Here is a 16,628-nt window from a genome sequence, read left to right as displayed (position 1 = left end):
CCCACAGTTGCACCAGTGAGCCGGCCAGTGGAGGCAGCCTGTCCCGTGTGCGGGAAGGAATGACCACAAAGTTGACAGCAGCGCTCAGCCAACCCTGGCACTGACACCTGACTTGCAAACTGGTCCCCGCCTGAGGCTTCAAGGCAGGCGAGAGGCTTTATGTGTGACTTCCTCCCCGAAGGGACACTGGCAACAGCTGGAGACATTTCCTGTTGTTAAGGCTGAGGGGGAGCTACTGGCATTTGGTGGGTGGAGGCCAGGGATGACACTAACTGTCCTATGACGCCCAGGACAGCCCCCAACACACAGAACGGCGGGCCCAATGTCACTTAGAGCTGAGGCGGAAAAGCCTGCTCTGCTTCGGTCTTCAGATCTGGGGTCAGGGGTGCAATAGAGGACTCTGCTCCCCGTTCAGGTCACATAAAAGAACCAGCCAGGCCTGTCGCTAGGCCCATAATCCCAGCGCTTTGGAGGCCAAAGTGGGAGGATCGCTTGAGCCCACGATTTCGAGACCAACCTGGGTAACATAGCAAGATCCCATTTCTACAAAAAAGTGCAAAAATTACCTGGGCCGGTGGCATGCGCCTGTCCGTCTCAGCTGCTTGGGAGGCTGAGGTGGGAGGTTTGCTTGAGCCCAGAGGTTGAGGCTTGCAGTGAGCCGACATCGTGCCAGTGCACTCCAGCCTGGGCGACAGAGTGAGACTCTATCTCAAGAAAAGAAAAAGAGAAAACCCATGAACTTGGAAAATTAAAACAGCCCCAAGGACTTCTAGGAACAGTTAACTGCACGTCTAAACCCAGGCCCGCCATTCTCAGAATCTTTGCAAGCAGAATGGACTGAGATTTCTGACATTTCAGGGCTAGACACAAAAATCCCTTAAAAAAAATTTTTTTTTTTTTGAGATGGAGTTTCACTCTTGTTGCCCAGCCTGGAGTGGAATGGCACGATCTCAGCTCACTACAAGCTCCACCTCCTGGGTTCAAGCGACTCTCTTGCCACAGCCTCGAGTAGCTGGAATTATAGGTGCCTGCCACCATGCCTGGCTAACTTGTATTTTTAGTAGAGACAGGGTTTCCACCATGCTGCCAGGCTAGTCTCAAACTCCTGATGTCAGGTGACCCACCTGCCTTAGCCGTCCAAAGTTGCTGGTATTACAGGCATGAGCCACCATGCCGGCCCCCTCTTTTCTTTTCTCTCTTTTTTTGAGACGGAGTCTCATTCTGTTGCCCAGGCTGGAGTCCGTGGTGCAGTCACAGCTCACGGCAGCAACTTCCCAGGCTCAAGCGATCCTCCAACTTCAGGCCCCCAAGTAGCGGAGGACACAGGCAGGCACCGCCATGCCCAGCTAATTTCTATATTTTTTTCTTAGTAGAGATGGGGTTTCACGATGTTGCCCAGGCTGGTCTTGAACTCCTGGACTCAAGTGATCTGCCTGCCTTGGCCTCCCAAAGTGCTGAGATTACAGGCATGAGCCACAACACCTGGCCCCTTTCTAAGACAGGATCTTACTCTGTCACACAGGCTGGAGTGCAGTGGGACCTCCATGGCTCACTGAAGCCTCAACCTCCCGGGCTCAAGTGATCCTCCTGCCTCAGCCTCCCAACTAGCTGGGACTACAGGCGTGCACCACCATGCCTGGCTAATTTTTTTTTTTTTTTTGTAGAGATGGGGTTTCACTGTTGCCCAGGCTGGTCTTGAACTCCTGGGCTCAAGTGATCCTCCCCATTCCGCCTCCCAAAGTGCTGGGATTACAAGCCACTGCGCCCAGCCTGATCTTTTTTTTTTTTTTCCTTTTTGAGATGGAGTCTTGCTCTGTTGCCAGGATGGACTGCAGTGGTGTGATCCCGGCTCACTACAATCTCCACTTCCTGAGTTCAAGCGATTCTTCTGCTTCAGCCTCCTGAGTAGCTGGGACTACAGGTGCATGCCACCACGCCCAGCTAGTTTTTGTGTTTTTAGTAGAGATGGGGTTTCACCATGTTGGCCAGGATGGTCTCGATGTCTTGACCTTGTGATCCACCCGCCTCAGCCTCCCAAAGTGCTGGAATTACAGGTGTGAGCCACCGCGCCTGGCCCTTATCCCTCTTTTCTAGGTTGATCTCCCTGGAGGCCAACGGTTCAGCCTTCTCACCCCAGGACCTCCGAGGGTCACCTGAATGGACCGTTTCAGTGTCCGCCCAATGTGCTCAGATGCTGTTAAAGCTGACTGTTCCCTCTGCCTAAAAACACCCCTGATTAAGAAAGAACTGCACTTAAGTTCAGTCATGGAAAGGGACATGAAACCCAAGTCCAAGTTCATGGAACTAACACATCCAAAGACAAAGCTGTATCCGGGGACAACTGTGTGGGCGGGACCGTACCTCCCTCTCTCCTCCCTCAGGCAGGCAGGTGGTGTGCAAGCCTCCTTTCCTTAGTGGCACCCAAAACACCGAGGATGGGAGAATGATGAACACATTGATTGGCCGGCCCTGGACTGGAGTACATGTTCAATCAGTTAGGATTTGTGTTGGTATCTGTCATAGAAAACCTCCCAAACCAGCAGCTTACACAAGGTAGAAGTTGAGATTGGTTCTCTCCCTTCTCTCCCCCATTTATAAGTCTGTGTTGATATCTGGCTCTGCTATCATCAGGGAACCAGGCTCCTGTCATCCCTAAGGGATTGCACTCGTCTATCCATGTGGCAGTATGGCTGCCAGGGCTCCAGCCATCAACCCCACATTCCAGGAAATAGGAAAGGGGAAGAAAGGTTGTACTTGTCTTTTAAAAATCCTTCTAGAAGTGTCATGTAATACTTCCACGTACATTTCACTGGCCGGACCTTAACTACAAGGGCAGCTGGGAAGTGTTGTGTGTTTTGTTTTTTTTTTTTTTTTTTTTTTTTTGAGAAGGAGTCTTGCTCTGTCACCCAGGCTGGAGTGCAGTGGCCGGATCTCAGCTCACTGCAAACTCCGCCTCCCGGGTTTACGCCATTCTCCTGCCTCAGCCTCCCGAGTAGCTGGGACTACAGGCGCCCGCCACCTCGCCCGGCTAGTTTTTTGTATTTTTTAGTAGAGACGGGGTTTCACCGTGTTAGCCAGGATGGTCTCGATCTCCTGACCTCGTGACCCGCCCGCCTCGGCCTCCCAAAGTGCTGGGATTACAGGCTTGAGCCACCGTGCCCGGCCGGGAAGTGTTGTGTTTTAACTCCCAAAGTGCTAGGATTACAGGAATGAGCCACTGCGCCAGGCCAAATTTTTTAATTTTTTTGTAGAGAAGGGGTCTTGCCATGTTCCCCAGGCTGGTCTCTAACTCCTGGGCTCAAGTGATCTGCCCGCCTCTGCCTCCTACAGTGCTGGGATTGCAGGCCTGAGCCACCGCACCCGCCGGCTTATCTTTTTATGTCCTGGCACAAAAGTTGCTTCCGTCCTCCATGAAGCACACTCTGGTGTGGCTCCTGTCACAATCTGGGCCTCTCTCTAGTTCTAGAGTGTTGTCTGCTTTTGTGTTGACTCCTCCGTCAGCAGTGGGAGGAGAGCCACGTCACTTGTATCTTGTCTCTCTGGTGCCTAGCAGAGTCTGGGCACACCGTGGCACTCAAACATACCCCCTGAATGAACAAGGGCCACCCTTGTAACATCTGGGAGCTGTCATCGAATACAACGGTGTCATCTGTCCCATATTGCCACCGACATGAAACTGCAGGCCTGGCATGGATAAGTCGACTCCCATTGGTTACCTAGCTGAGGCCACTCTAGGAGCTAAGGCCAAACTGAGAAGAAAAAGAAATCCAGTAAAAAAAAAAAAAAAAAAAAAAAAAAAAAAAAAGCCAGGCGTGGTGGCTCACACCTGTAATCCCAGCACTTTGGGAGGCCGAGGTGGGCAGATCACGAAGTCGGGAGATCGAGACCATCCTGACTAACATGGTGAAACCCCATCTCTACTAAAAATATAAAAAATTAGCCGGGCGTGGTGGTAGGTGCCTGTAGTCTCAGCTACTCAGGAGGCCGAGGCAGAAGAATGGCATGAACCCGGGAGGAGGCAGAGCTTGCAGTGAGCTGAGATTGCGCCACTCTAGCCTAGGCAACAGAGCAAGACTCCGTTTCAAAAAAAAAAAAAAAAGAAGTCTAGCTGGGCACAGTGGTTCACACATGTAATTCCAGCACTTTGGGAGGCCGAGGCGCGTGGATCACCTGAGGTCAGGAGTTCAAGACCAGCCTGACCACCATGATGAAACTCCATCTCTACTAAATACAAAAAATTAGCTGGGAGTGGTGGCACATGCCTGTAGTCCCAGCTACTTGGGAGGCTGAGGCAGAATTGCTTGAACCTGGGAGGCAGAGGTTGCTGTGAGCTGACATTGTGCCATTGCGCTCCAGCCTGGGCAACAAGAATGAAACTCTGTCTCAAAAAAAAAAAAAAAATCTACGTACACACGTTTCATTTGAAACGGATCTGACCACAGCAGATGCCCGCTGGGTGGAAGACGCCACCACGAGGCTCCTGGCTACCACTCGGTGTCCACCAGGCTCCACAGGTAGTCGCTGACGAATTTCCTGGAGAGCTGGGTGTTGTCCAGGTGGATGGGCTGGGCCACACTGGGGCCATGATGGACTGAGGCACAGATGTAAGGAAAGCCTGGGACACACAGCCCCTCACACAACCCCACAGGGAAAAGGACACTGCCTTTACTTTTTGGTTTTTTTTTTTTGAGACAAAGTCTCATTCTGTAGGCCAGACTGCAGTGCAGTGGCGCAATCTCGGCTCACTGCAACCTCTGCCTCCTGGGGTTAAGCGATTCTCATGCCTCAGCCTCCTGAGTAGCTGGGACTACAGGCATATGCCACCACACCCGACCTCAGGTGTTCTGCCCGCCTCGGCCTCCCAAAGTGCTGGGATTACAGGTGTGAGCCACCACACCTGGGCTGCTATACTTTACTGTATATTTATTGTAGTCACGGGGTCTCACTGATACCCAGGCTGGTCTCAAACTCCTGGCCTCAAGCGATCCTCCCACCTCAGCCTCCAGCGATCCTCCCACCTCAGCCTCCCAGGTAGCTGGGACTACAGGTGCACACCACCACACCGGCTAATTTTTACAGGGTCTTGCTATGCACCATTTTACGTCCCTACCTACAGTGCATAAGGGTTAAAATGGCTCCCCAAAAAGGATACTGCCTTTGATCATCCCTGGCTCACACTCATAATCCCACTCAATTTTACTAATTTGGTGGTAAAGTTGAGCCACGTACCTATATAGGAAGACAAAAAAAAAAAAAGAAAGTTACCCAGCACCGACTTCAACCAAGAGCCGGACTGCACAAGGAGGCACAGGCAGGCACACGCTTCGGCAGAACCTACACTGCCGAGGGGATTGTGACTGTCGTGTCCTCGTCGACCTCCTTCTCCTGTCGCTCCAGATCCGCCTCAATCTCCTTGAGCTCTTCCAGCTCTCTGGTGAGCTGAGTAGGACAGGTCGTTAAGGACCCCAGCTTTTGAGAGGGCTGCCCCTGCGCTAACTGCAGCTGGGAGGCCCAGGGTCTTGGCTCTATCTACGCACACTTTCTACTTTCAGTCAGAGTTTTGCTTTGTCACCCAGGCTGGAGTACAGTGGCATGATCTCAGCTCACTGCAACCTCCGCCTCCCAGGTTCAAGTGATTCTCAAGCCCCTGCCTCCCGAGTAGCTGGGATTATAGGCGCACACCACCACCTCCTGCTAATTCATGTATTTTTAGTAGAGGCAGGATTTTACCATGTTGGCCAGGCTGGTCTCGAACTCCTGACCTCAAGTGATCTGTCTGCTTCAGCCTCCCAAAGTGCTGTGATTACAGGTGTGAGTCACCGCGCCGGGTCTTTTCTTTTCTGTTTTTTTTTTCTTTTTTTGAGACAGGGTCTTGCTCTATCACCCAGGTTGGAATGCAGCCTTAATCTCCCAGGCCCAAGTAATCCTTCCACCTTGGCCTCCCAAGTAGCTGAGACTACAGGCATGTACCACCATGCTCAGCTTCCTTGCTTATTTATTTATGTAGTTATTTATTTACTTATTGAGACAAAGTCTCACTTTGTTGCCCAGGCTGAAGTGCAGTGGCGCGATCTCAGCTCACTGCAAGCTCCGCCTCCTGGGCTCACGCCATTCTCCTGTCTCAGCCTCCTGAGTAGTTGGGAACAGGCACCGGACACCACGCCTGGCTAATTTTTTTTTCTGAGACAGAGTCTCGCTCTGTCACCCAGGCTGGAGTGCAGTGGCCAGATCTCAGCTCACTGCAAGCTCCGCCTCCCAGGTTCACGCCATTCTCCTGCCTCAGCCTCCCGAGTAGCTGGGATTACAGGCACCGCCACCTCGCCCGGCTAGGTTTTTGTATTTTTAGTAGAGACGGGGTTTCACCGTGTTAGCCAGGATGGTCTCGATCTCCTGACCTCGTGATCCGCCCGTCTCGGCCTCCCAAAGTGCTGGGATTACAGGCTTGAGCCACCGCGCCCGGCCTAATTTTTTTTGTATTTTTAGTAGAGACAGGGTTTCACTGTGTAAGGCAGGATGGTCTCGATCTCCTGACCTTGTGATCTGCCCGCCTCGGCCTCCCAAAGTGCTAGGATTACAGGCGTGAGCCACCACACCCGGCTTAATTTTTTTATTTTTGTAGAGACAGGGTCTCTGTTGCCCAGGCTGGTGTCCAACTCCTAGGCAACAGGATCCTCCCACCTGGGCTTCCCAAAGTGCTGGGATTATAGGCATGAGCCACTGCGGCTGGCCCTATGCGTGTTTTCTAGCAAGGCTGACCCCCTAGCAGAAAAGGATATAGGAGGCTGGCCTTCAGATGGGTGTCCTCCTCCCCGGCCTCCTGAAGCCCGGCTTCCAGCTGCTGCAGCTCCACGCCTCCCTGGTGCACCTGCTCTTTTGCGTTGAGAAGGCTCTGGGCCACTTCCTTCTCCATGGTGAGGATCTCTGCAGGGTGGAGAGAAGCAGGCTCCCTAGGGTCTGTCCTTCCCCAAGGAGAGCAGAGAGAAGATGGTTCCCCGCCTCCATTGGCAAGAAACATGCCCCTTCTTGTCTGCAGCCCTGTGTCCAGAGAGTTCCACTGGCAACTTGTACAACTATTGTTTCACCAAAACACATTTAAATACACCAAAGATAAAACCTCATCCTTCTTCACACACCTAAAATAGTTTATAACAAAATAGTTGGCCAGACATGGTGGCTCACGCCTGTAATCCCAGCACTTTGGGAGCCTGAGGCAGGAGGATTGCTTGAGGGCGAGAGTTCAAGCCTGGGCAACATAGGGAGATCCTCTCTCTACAAAACTAAAAAAATTAGGCTGGGCGTGGTGGTTCACACCTGTAATCCCAGAATTTTGGGAGGCCGAAGCGGGCAGATCACCTGAAGTCAGGAGTTCAAGACCAGTCTTGTCAACATGGTAAAATCCCGTCACTATTAAAAACAAAAAATGGCCAGGCGCGGTGGCTCACGCCTGTAATCCCAGCACTTTGAGAGGCCGAGACGGGCGGATCACGAGGTCAAGAGATCAAGACCATCCTGGCTAACATGGTGAAACTCCGTCTCTACTAAAAAATACAAAAAAACTAGCAGGGCGCGGTGGCAGGCGCCTGTAGTCCCAGCTACTCGGGAGGCTGAGGCAGGAGAATGGCATAAACCCGGGAGGCGGAGCTTGCAGTGAGCTGAGATCCGGCCACTGCACTCCAGCCTGGGCAACAGAGCGAGACTCCGTCTCAAAAAAAAAAAAAAAAAAAAAAAGTTAGCTGGGTGTGGTGGCACGTGCCTGTAATCCTAGCTACTTGGGAGGCTGAGGCAGGAGAATCACTTGAACCCAGGAGGTGGAGGCTGCAGTGAGCCGAGATCGCGCCACTGTACTGCAGCCTGGGCGGCTGAATGAAACTACATCTGAAAAAAAAAAAAAAAAAGGCTGGGCACAGTGGCTCACACCTGTAATCCCAGCATTTTGGGAGGCCGAGGCAGGCAGATCACCTGAGGTTGGGAGTTCGAGACTAGCCTGACCAACATGGAGAAACCCCATCTCTACTAAAAATACAAAATTAGCCGGGTGTGGTGATGCATGCCTGTAATCCCAACTACTCAGGAGACTGAGGCAGGAGAATCACTTGAACCCAGGAGGCGGAGGCTGCAGTGAGCTGAGATCGCGTCATTGTACTCCAGCCTGGGCAACAAGAGCCAAATTCCGTCTTTAAAAAAAAGGGAGGCCGAGACGGGCGGATCATGAGGTCAGGCGATCGAGACCATCCTGGCTAACACGGTGAAACCCCGTCTCTACTAAAAAAAATACAAAAAACTAGCCGGGCGTGGTGGCGGGCGCCTGTAGTCCCAGCTACTCAGGAGACTGAGGCAGGAGAATGGTGTAAACCCGGGAGTTGGAGCTTGCAGTGAGCTGAGATCCAGCCACTGCACTCCAGCCTGGGCAACAGAGCAAGTCTCCGTCTCAAAAAAAAAAAAAAAAAAAGTGAAAAAAAATTAGCCGGCTGTGGTGGCTCAGGTCTGCAATCCTAGCTGCTTGGGAGGCTGAGGTGGGAGGATTGCATGAGCCCAGGAGGTTGAGGCTGCAGTGATCCAAGATGGTGCCACTGCATTCCAGTCTGAGTGACAGAGTGAGACTGTGTCTCACACAGACACAAAGACACACACACACACAGACACACACACGTTTATAGCAAGAAGCACAGGACTCAGTTTCCACATCCAATGAGCCTTGCAAGCCTGAGCCCGGCAGCTCCCTTCCTCCTGCTCAGCTCCACTCCTCATCTTCCTCAAGCAGGTCCCCCATCCCTCCAAGACCAACCTCACAGCTTTCCTGCTGCTCCTCCTACCCTGCCTGATGTTTTGGTCTCTCCCTAAGCCAATCTGCCAATCCATTCTGCTCTCTGCTGCATGAGAGGCCAAGTGGGAAGTCACTCCCCTGCTCAAAGACCTACCATGGCTCCCCAGGGTCTCCAGGATAAAGCCCAGATCTCCTTTTACATCTTCACAATCCTGAACAGCCTTCTTTCTCCCTACCATGAACTTTTCTCTCTGTTCATCATTTTGCACATACGCCTCGGTTCTCACCCGGGCCCCTGTGCTCCATGGAATGTCCCCATGATCCCGCCCAGCAGGCACACCCGTACCTGGCCTCCAAGGCCTCCTGGGTGATGCCCAGCTCAGGCAGTGGGGCGCTCTCCTCTCCCTCCCAGAGTGCAGCTGTGCTTCCAGGACAGCCCCTGGCACACTGAATTATTCCTTCCTCACCTTTCTACTTCAAATCAGATACCACATCTTCTATTCACTTTTTGTCTCCAGCACCTACCCGAAATAAAAATGTGTTGAACAAAACACCCAGAAAGAGCAAAAACATCTTGGCCAGGTGCAGTGGCTCACGCCTGTAATCCCAGCAATTTGGGAGGCCAAGGTGGGTGGATCATTTGAGGTCAGGAGTTCAAGACCAGCCTTGCCAACGTGGTAAAATCCCGTCTCTACTAGAAATACAAAAATTAGGCCGGGCACGGTGGCTCACGCTTGTGATCCCAGCACTTTGGGAGGCCGAGGCAGGCAGATGACGAGGTCAGGAGTTCGAGACTAGCCTGGCCAACACAGGGAAACCCCGTCTCCACTAAAAAATATAAAAATTAGGGGGTTGGGGGCTAGTGGAGGGATGATATTAGGAGAAATACCTAATGTAGATGATGGGGACGGGTTGATGGGTGCAGCAAACCACCATGGCATGTGTATACCTATGTAACAAACCTGCACACTCCAGATATCCCAGAACTTAAAGTATAATAATAATAGTAAAAAAAAAAAAAAAAAAAAAAGGAAAATAAAATATGTGACCTTGTGAGAAAAAAAAAAAAAAAAAGGCTGGGCGCGGTGGCTCACGCCTGTAATCCCAGCACTTTGGGAGGCCGAGGCGGGTGGATCACCTGAGGTTGGGAGTTCAAGACCAGCCTGACTAACATGGAGAAACCCCATCTCTACTAAAAATACAAAATTAGCCAGGTGTGGTGGCGCATGCCTGTAATCCCAGCTACTCGGGACGCCGAGGAAGGAGAATCGCTTGAACCTGGGAGGAGGAGGTTGTGGTGAGCCGACATCGCGCCATTGCACTCCAGCCTGAGCAACAAGAGCAAAACTCCGTCTTACAAAAAAAAAAACAAAAAACGCTACTGGTGGCTGGGCACAGTGGCCCATGCCTGGAATCCCAGCACTTTGAGAGGCCAAGGCAGAAGAATCGCTTGGACCCAGGAGTTTGAGACCACCCTAGGCAACGTGGCAAAACCCCATCTCTACTAAAAATACAAAAAATTAACTGGGCGTTGTGGTGTGTACCTGTAGTCCCAACTACTTAGGAGGCTGAGATGGGAGGATCACCTGAACCAGGGAGGTTGAGGCTGCAGTGAGCCATAACTGCTGTCACTGTGCCACTGCACTCCAGCCTGGGTGACAGAGAGATATGCTTTCTCAAAAACCCAAACCAAACCAAACCAAAACAAAAATGGCTACTGTTCCTTCCTAGAAACCTGCCAACTCAGAGAATGCAGATTAAATGCTTCCCAAAAGGCCCATGTTTAAGTTTTAGAAACTTACATTAAGTTATTTTTAATCACAGTATGACATGTATATGGTTCTGCAAACATAAACACACATGCACACACCCTTCTCCAAGCCTCTCCGCCCCTCCGAAGCAGCCACTTTCAAGTTTTAGCTGTTTTCTCTGGCACTGGCCTCCACATTTCTAAGTAACTTGATTATGCTGCTATTTCTTGATGGGTCTGGTTCGGATGGTGCCTGCTGATTTCCTGTTAGGACAGCTGAGGCTCGGCTGGCTCACACAGCCTTCCCACCCGCTGTCTGTCCGCCCTCCCGAGGGACAACCGACTCTTCTTGAATTCTTTCCTGAGGAGTAATCTCTACCCCATGGCTGTTCATTATAAGGTGCTCCTACTTGACATATTCTCACACAGATCTCTGAGGGGACACTTTTTTTTTTTTTTTTTTTTTTTAAGATGGAGTCTTGCTCTGTCACCAAGGCTGGAATGCAATGGCACGGTCTCAGCTCACCGCAACCTCCACCTCCCAGGTTCAAGTGATTCTCCTGCCTCAGCCTCCTGAGTAGCTGGGATTACAGGTACCCACCACCACGCCTGGCTAATTTTTATATTTTTACTAGAGACGGGGTTTCACCATGTTGGCCAGGCTGGTCTGGAACTCCTGACCTTGTGATCCACTCGCCTCAGCCTCCCAAAGTGCTTGGATTACAGCTGTGAGCCACTGCACCCAGCCTTTTTTTTTTTTTGAGACAGAGTCTTGCTCTGTTGCCCAGGCTGGAGTGCAGTGGCGTGATCTCGGCTCACTGCAAGCCCCGCCTCCCAGGTTCACACCATTCTCCTGCCTCAGCCTCCCGGGTAGCTGGGACTACAGGAGCCCGCCACCACGTCTGGCTAATTTTTTTTTTATTCTTAGTAGAGATGGGGTTTCACCGTGTTAGCCAGGATGGTCTCGATCTCCTGACCTCATGATCCACCCGCCTTGGCCTCCCAAAGTGCTGGGATTACAGGCACGAGCCACCGCGCCCAGCACTTTTTTTTTTTTTTAATTTTTATTTTACTATTATTCGCCGGGCGCGGTGGCTCAAGCCTGTAATCCCAGCACTTTGGGAGGCCGAGACGGGCGGATCACGAGGTCAGGAGATCGAGACCATCCTGGCTAACACGGTGAAATCCCGTCTCTACTAAAAAATACAAAAAACTAGCCGGGCGAGGTGGCGGGCGCCTGTAGTCCCAGCTACTCGGGAGGCTGAGGCAGGAGAATGGCGTAAACCCAGGAGGCGGAGCTTGCAGTGAGCTGAGATCCGGCCACTGCATTCCAGCCTGGGTGGCAGAGCGAGACTCCGTCTCAAAAAAAAAAAAAAAAAAAAAAAAAAAGAAACTTTTATTTTACTATTATTTTTGAGACAGAGTCTCGCTCTGTTGCTCAGGCTGGAGTGCAGTGGCATGATCTCAGCTCACTGCAATCTCTGCTTCCCGGGTTCAAGCTATTCTCCTGCCTCAGTCTCCCGAGTAGCTGGGATTACAGGCATGCGCCACCATGCCTGGCTAATTTTTGTATTTTTAGTAGAGACAGGGTTTCACCATGTTGGCCAGGCTGGTCTTGAACTCCTGACCTCAGGTGATCTGCCTGCCTCAGCCTCCCAAAGTGTTGGGATTACAGGCATGAGCCACCATGCTTGGCCTATTTTTTTGAGATAGTCTTGCTTTGTCATCCAGGCTGGAATACAGTGGTGTGACCTCAGCTCACTGCAGTCTCCAACTCCCAGGTTCAAGCGATTCTCTCGTCTCAGCCTCCCAAGTAGCTGGGATTACAGGCACTTCGGGAGACCAAGGCTGGCAAATCACGAGGTCAAGAGTTCGAGACCAGCCTGGTCAACATGGTGAAACCCTATCTTTACTAAGAATACAAAAATTAGCTGGGCGTGTTGGCATGTGCCTATAATTTTTGTAATTTTAGTAGAGACCGGTTTCACCATGTTGACCAGGCTGGTCTCGAACTCCCGGTCTCAAGTGATCCACTCACCTCAGCCTCCCAAAATGTTGGGATGACAGGCATGAGCCACTGCGCCCAGCCAGCCTGAGAGTGTACTTTAATTCCTCTGCCCCGCATCTGCGACATGAAAAACAGGTCCAGAGACAGAGAAGTTCAGTGACTCGCCCACAAGCACATAGCTCCAAACCTAGGATATGAACTGGATCTGTTTGACCCAAAGCCCAGGATCCCTGGATCCTCACTCTCAGTTTTCTTGGCCCCAGATTCATCCATTCTGCTAACAGCCAGGCTGGCTGAGTCACACCATTCTCCTAAGCCATCAAAGGAGGGTGAGTTAATGGAGGGGCGGAAAGAGGAGGAGGGAAGGAGGGAAGAGCCTGCCTGGGACATTACACTCGGATAATATTCAGACTCCTCCTGGGTGCTCACCAGGCCTGGCAGTCAGGCAGCTGCTGAGCTCATCTTCTGCTCGCCAAGTGCATTCTCACCTCCTGACCTTTGCATTTGCAATCCACGCTGCCAGGAACACCATTCGTGAGCCATTCTGTGGCCGGCTCCATAGGCCAATCAAGGCTCAGTCCAGGCCTCCTCATAAAATGTGACTGTACAAGGCATCCGAAACCCCTGGCACATCAGCTGTCAGGGAGAACTGTATGGCAGTTCCTCAGAAATTAAACTTTGCATTACCATTTGATCTGCTTCTGGCTGAATACAAAAAAGAATTGAAAATGAGTCTTGGGCTGGGTGCAGTGGTTCATGCCTATATTCCCAGCACTTTGGGAGACCGAGGTGGGCAGATCACGAGGTCAAGAGTTTGAGCCCAGCCTGGTCAACATGGTGAAACCCTGTCTTTACTAAGAATACAAAAATTAGCTGGGTGTGTTGGCACGTGCCTGTAATCCCAGCTACTTGGCAGGCTGAGGCAGGAGAATCGCTTGAACCCGGGAGGCACAGGTTGCAGTGAGCAGAGATCACACCACTGCTCTCCAGCCTGGGCGACAGAGCAAGACTCTATCTTGAAAAAAAAAAAAAAATAGAGTCTTGAAGAGATATTTGGTCACCCGTGTTCATAGCAGGGTTATTCACCACAGCCAAAAGGTGGATACAACTCAAGTGTCCATGGATGGATGAATGAATTAACACAATGTGGTCCATCCTTCTATATCATGGAATATGACTCAGTTTTAAAATGGAAGGAAATTCTGGCCAGGTGTGGTGGCTCACACTTGTCATCCCAGCACTTTGGGAGGCTGAGGCAGGTGATCACTTGAGGCTGGGAGTTCAAGACCAGCCTAGCCAACATCGTGAAACCCTGTCTCTACTAAAAATACAAAAATTAGCTGGGTATCATGGTGCATAAGTGTCTTCTCAGCTACTTGGGAGGCTGAGGTGAGAGGATCACTTGAGTCTGGGAGGCAGAGGTTGCAGTCAGCCAAGATCACACCACTGTATTACAGCCTGGGCAATGGAGCGAGACTCTGTCTTACAATAAGTGAATAAAATGGAAGGAAATTCTGACACAGGCTATAACATGGATGAACCTGGAGGACATTATGCTCCGTGAAGTAAGTCAGACACGAAAGGGTAGATATTGTATGATTCCACCACGAAGGGTAGATATTGTATAATTCCTCTGGAAGTTCCTAGAAGAGTCAGATTTGAGACAGAAAGGAGATCCCTGGTGGGTGCCAGGGTCTGAGAAGGGGATGCGGAGTGAGTGTTTTATGGGGGCAGAGCTTCAGTCTGGAAAGATGAGAAAGTTCTGGAGATAGATGATGGTGATGATGGTTGCACAGCAGTGTGAATGTGCCTAACGCCACTGAACTGTGCAGTTAAAAATAGTGAAGATGGGCCGGGCGCGGTGGCTCAAGCCTGTAATCCCAGCACTTTGGGAGGCCGAGACGGGCGGATCACGAGGTCAGGAGATCGAGACCATCCTGGCTAACACAGTGAAACCCCGTCTCTACTAAAAAATACAAAAAACTAGCTGGGCGAGGTGGTGGGCGCCTGTAGTCCCAGCTACTCGGGAGGCTGAGGCAGGAGAATGGCATAAACCCGGGAGGCGGAGCTTGCAGTGAGCTGAGATCCCGCCACAGAGGGAGACTCCGTCTCAAAAAAAAAAAAAAAAAAAAAAAAAGTGAAGATGGGCCAGGCACAGTGGCTCACGCCTGCAGTCCCAGTACTATGGGAGGCCAAGGCAGGCAGATTACCTGAGGTCAGGAGTTCGAGACCAGCCTGGCCAATGTGGTGAAACCCCATCTCTACTAAAAATACAAAAATTAGCCGGGTGTGGTGGCAAGTGCCTGTAATCCCAGCTACTCAGGAGGCTGAGGTAGGAGAATATCTTGAAGCCGGGAGGTGGAGGTTGCGGTGAGCCCAGGGCCTAGCAGCAACAGGTGATCCATAAAACATCTGAATGCCTTCAGGAAGAAGGGATGGGCTATTGTCACAACTATTTGACAAGGAAGGAAGCTGAGGCACAGAGAAGTTAAGAAACTCACCTCAAGTCTCATAGCGGACATGGGGACGGGTGCTGGGATGCAAACCCGGAGCTTTGACTACTGAGCTCCAATTCAAACCCTGAGACCCCAGCTCCTGCTCACGGAGCGCTCAGAAGGGGCCAACCCCTCCGGGCTCCTGTATTTACCAGTAAAACCCCTGGGGGGCGGGGGATGGTTGCTGTCATAAAGCCGATTTCTCAGACGGCGAAACTAAGGCTCAGAGGCCGCCGTCCCAGAGGGGATAGGGCAAGAAATGGAAGAGTCCAGGAAAGAAGGAGTGTTGAGGTCGGCCTGGTTGCCCCCTCCCAGCACCCAGGCCCTGTTCCCCGTGGGCCCGCGCCCACGCTCCAGCCCTCACCTCGCAGCTGCTGCTCGGCACCGTCTTGCGTCTCCAGCAGCCGCTCCACCACCTGCTCGTGGCGCCCCAGCAGCCGTCTCTGCTGCGCCTCGGCGCGGTTGGCGCCCAGCAGGCTGAGCAACCCCTGGCTCACCTCCTCTATGTCGCGGAAGGCGGCCATGACTACGCCGAGCCCCAACCCGCGCAAATTTGACTGCCCGCGGAGCCCGCCCTCTTCCCGAAGAGGTTGCTTTCCATTGGAAATTTTTCTACGTCAGTCATAAGCAATAGCCAATAGGCATAGGGAGCAGCGTCTTAGTATGGGGGAAGCAGCCTTGGGTCTGGCCTGGTGCGCCTGCGACCACTCCTCCGTCAGTCACCGGCGATGACCAATCGGCGCAGGAAGCGGGAGGCTCCGTTAGCCCTCCCGATGCGCCTGCGCGGGAGGGAAAGCGGCTGTTTATTTCTCCACAGGTCGAGCCCCTGCTCTGTGCAGGACCGGATTCTAAAGGCAAAGCCTCGAGCAGCTTCTCCTGGAAGTTACATCCTACAGTGTGTGCGTGGGATACACACAATAAGCATAGAGAATAAGTAGATTCTATGAGAGGCTGCATAGAAATATGGCGTCTGTAGCCAAATTTACTGGGTTCGAATCCCAGCGTTGCCACTTACTAGTTGTGTTACCCTGGGCAGATTTCACCCCTATGTGCGGTACTTTCCTCCATAGTAAAATGAGGGTCATACTAGTGCTTATGTCAGGGTTGACGTGAGAATTTTTTTTTTTTTTTTTTTTTTTTTTTTTTTTTTTTTTTTTGAGACGGAGTCTAGCTCTGTCGCCCAGGCTGGAGTGCAGTGGCGCGATCTCGGCTCACTGCAAGCTCCGCCTCCTGGGTTTACGCCATTCTCCTGCCTCAGCCTTCCCAGTAGCTGGGACTACAGGCGCCCGCCTAGTCGCCCGGCTAGTTTTTTGTATTTTTTAGTAGAGACGGGGTTTCACCGTGTAGACCAGGATGGTCTCGATCTCCTGACCTCGTGATCCACCCGTCTCGGCCTCCCAAAGTGCTGGGATTACAGGCTTGAGCCACCGCGCCCGGCCGACGTGAGAATTCTTATTGCTTTTTTTTTTAGAGACAAGGTATTGATTGCTCTGTCACCCAGGCTGAAGTGCAGTGGCACAATCCGTTGCATCTTCGACCTCCTGGCCTCCAGCAATCCTCCTGCCTCCGCCTCCCAAAGTACTGGGATTACAGGCGTGAGCTACCGAACCC

The 16,628-nt window shown here is 51.9% G+C and overlaps 1 protein-coding gene across 1 annotated transcript; it reads right to left on the bottom strand.

Moving 5' to 3' along the window:
- Positions 1–4,351: 4,351 nt before the first annotated feature.
- Positions 4,352–15,703, bottom strand: SPC24 (SPC24 component of NDC80 kinetochore complex). The gene is made up of 5 exons (XM_030936425.1): positions 15,382–15,703; positions 6,777–6,921; positions 5,339–5,443; positions 5,153–5,229; positions 4,352–4,591 (listed from the first exon to the last, which is right to left on the bottom strand). The coding sequence occupies exons 1-5, from the start codon at positions 15,539–15,541 to the stop codon at positions 4,485–4,487; spliced, it is 594 nt and encodes a 197-aa protein (XP_030792285.1). The 5' UTR covers positions 15,542–15,703; the 3' UTR covers positions 4,352–4,484.
- Between the last annotated feature and the right edge of the window lie 925 nt (positions 15,704–16,628).

Source organism: Rhinopithecus roxellana, chromosome 8, assembly GCF_007565055.1.
Source record: "Rhinopithecus roxellana isolate Shanxi Qingling chromosome 8, ASM756505v1, whole genome shotgun sequence".
Taxonomy (NCBI): Eukaryota; Metazoa; Chordata; class Mammalia; order Primates; family Cercopithecidae; genus Rhinopithecus; species Rhinopithecus roxellana.
The sequence above is the reverse complement of the archived record's forward strand: the minus strand, read 5'-3'. Positions and strand labels throughout refer to the sequence as shown.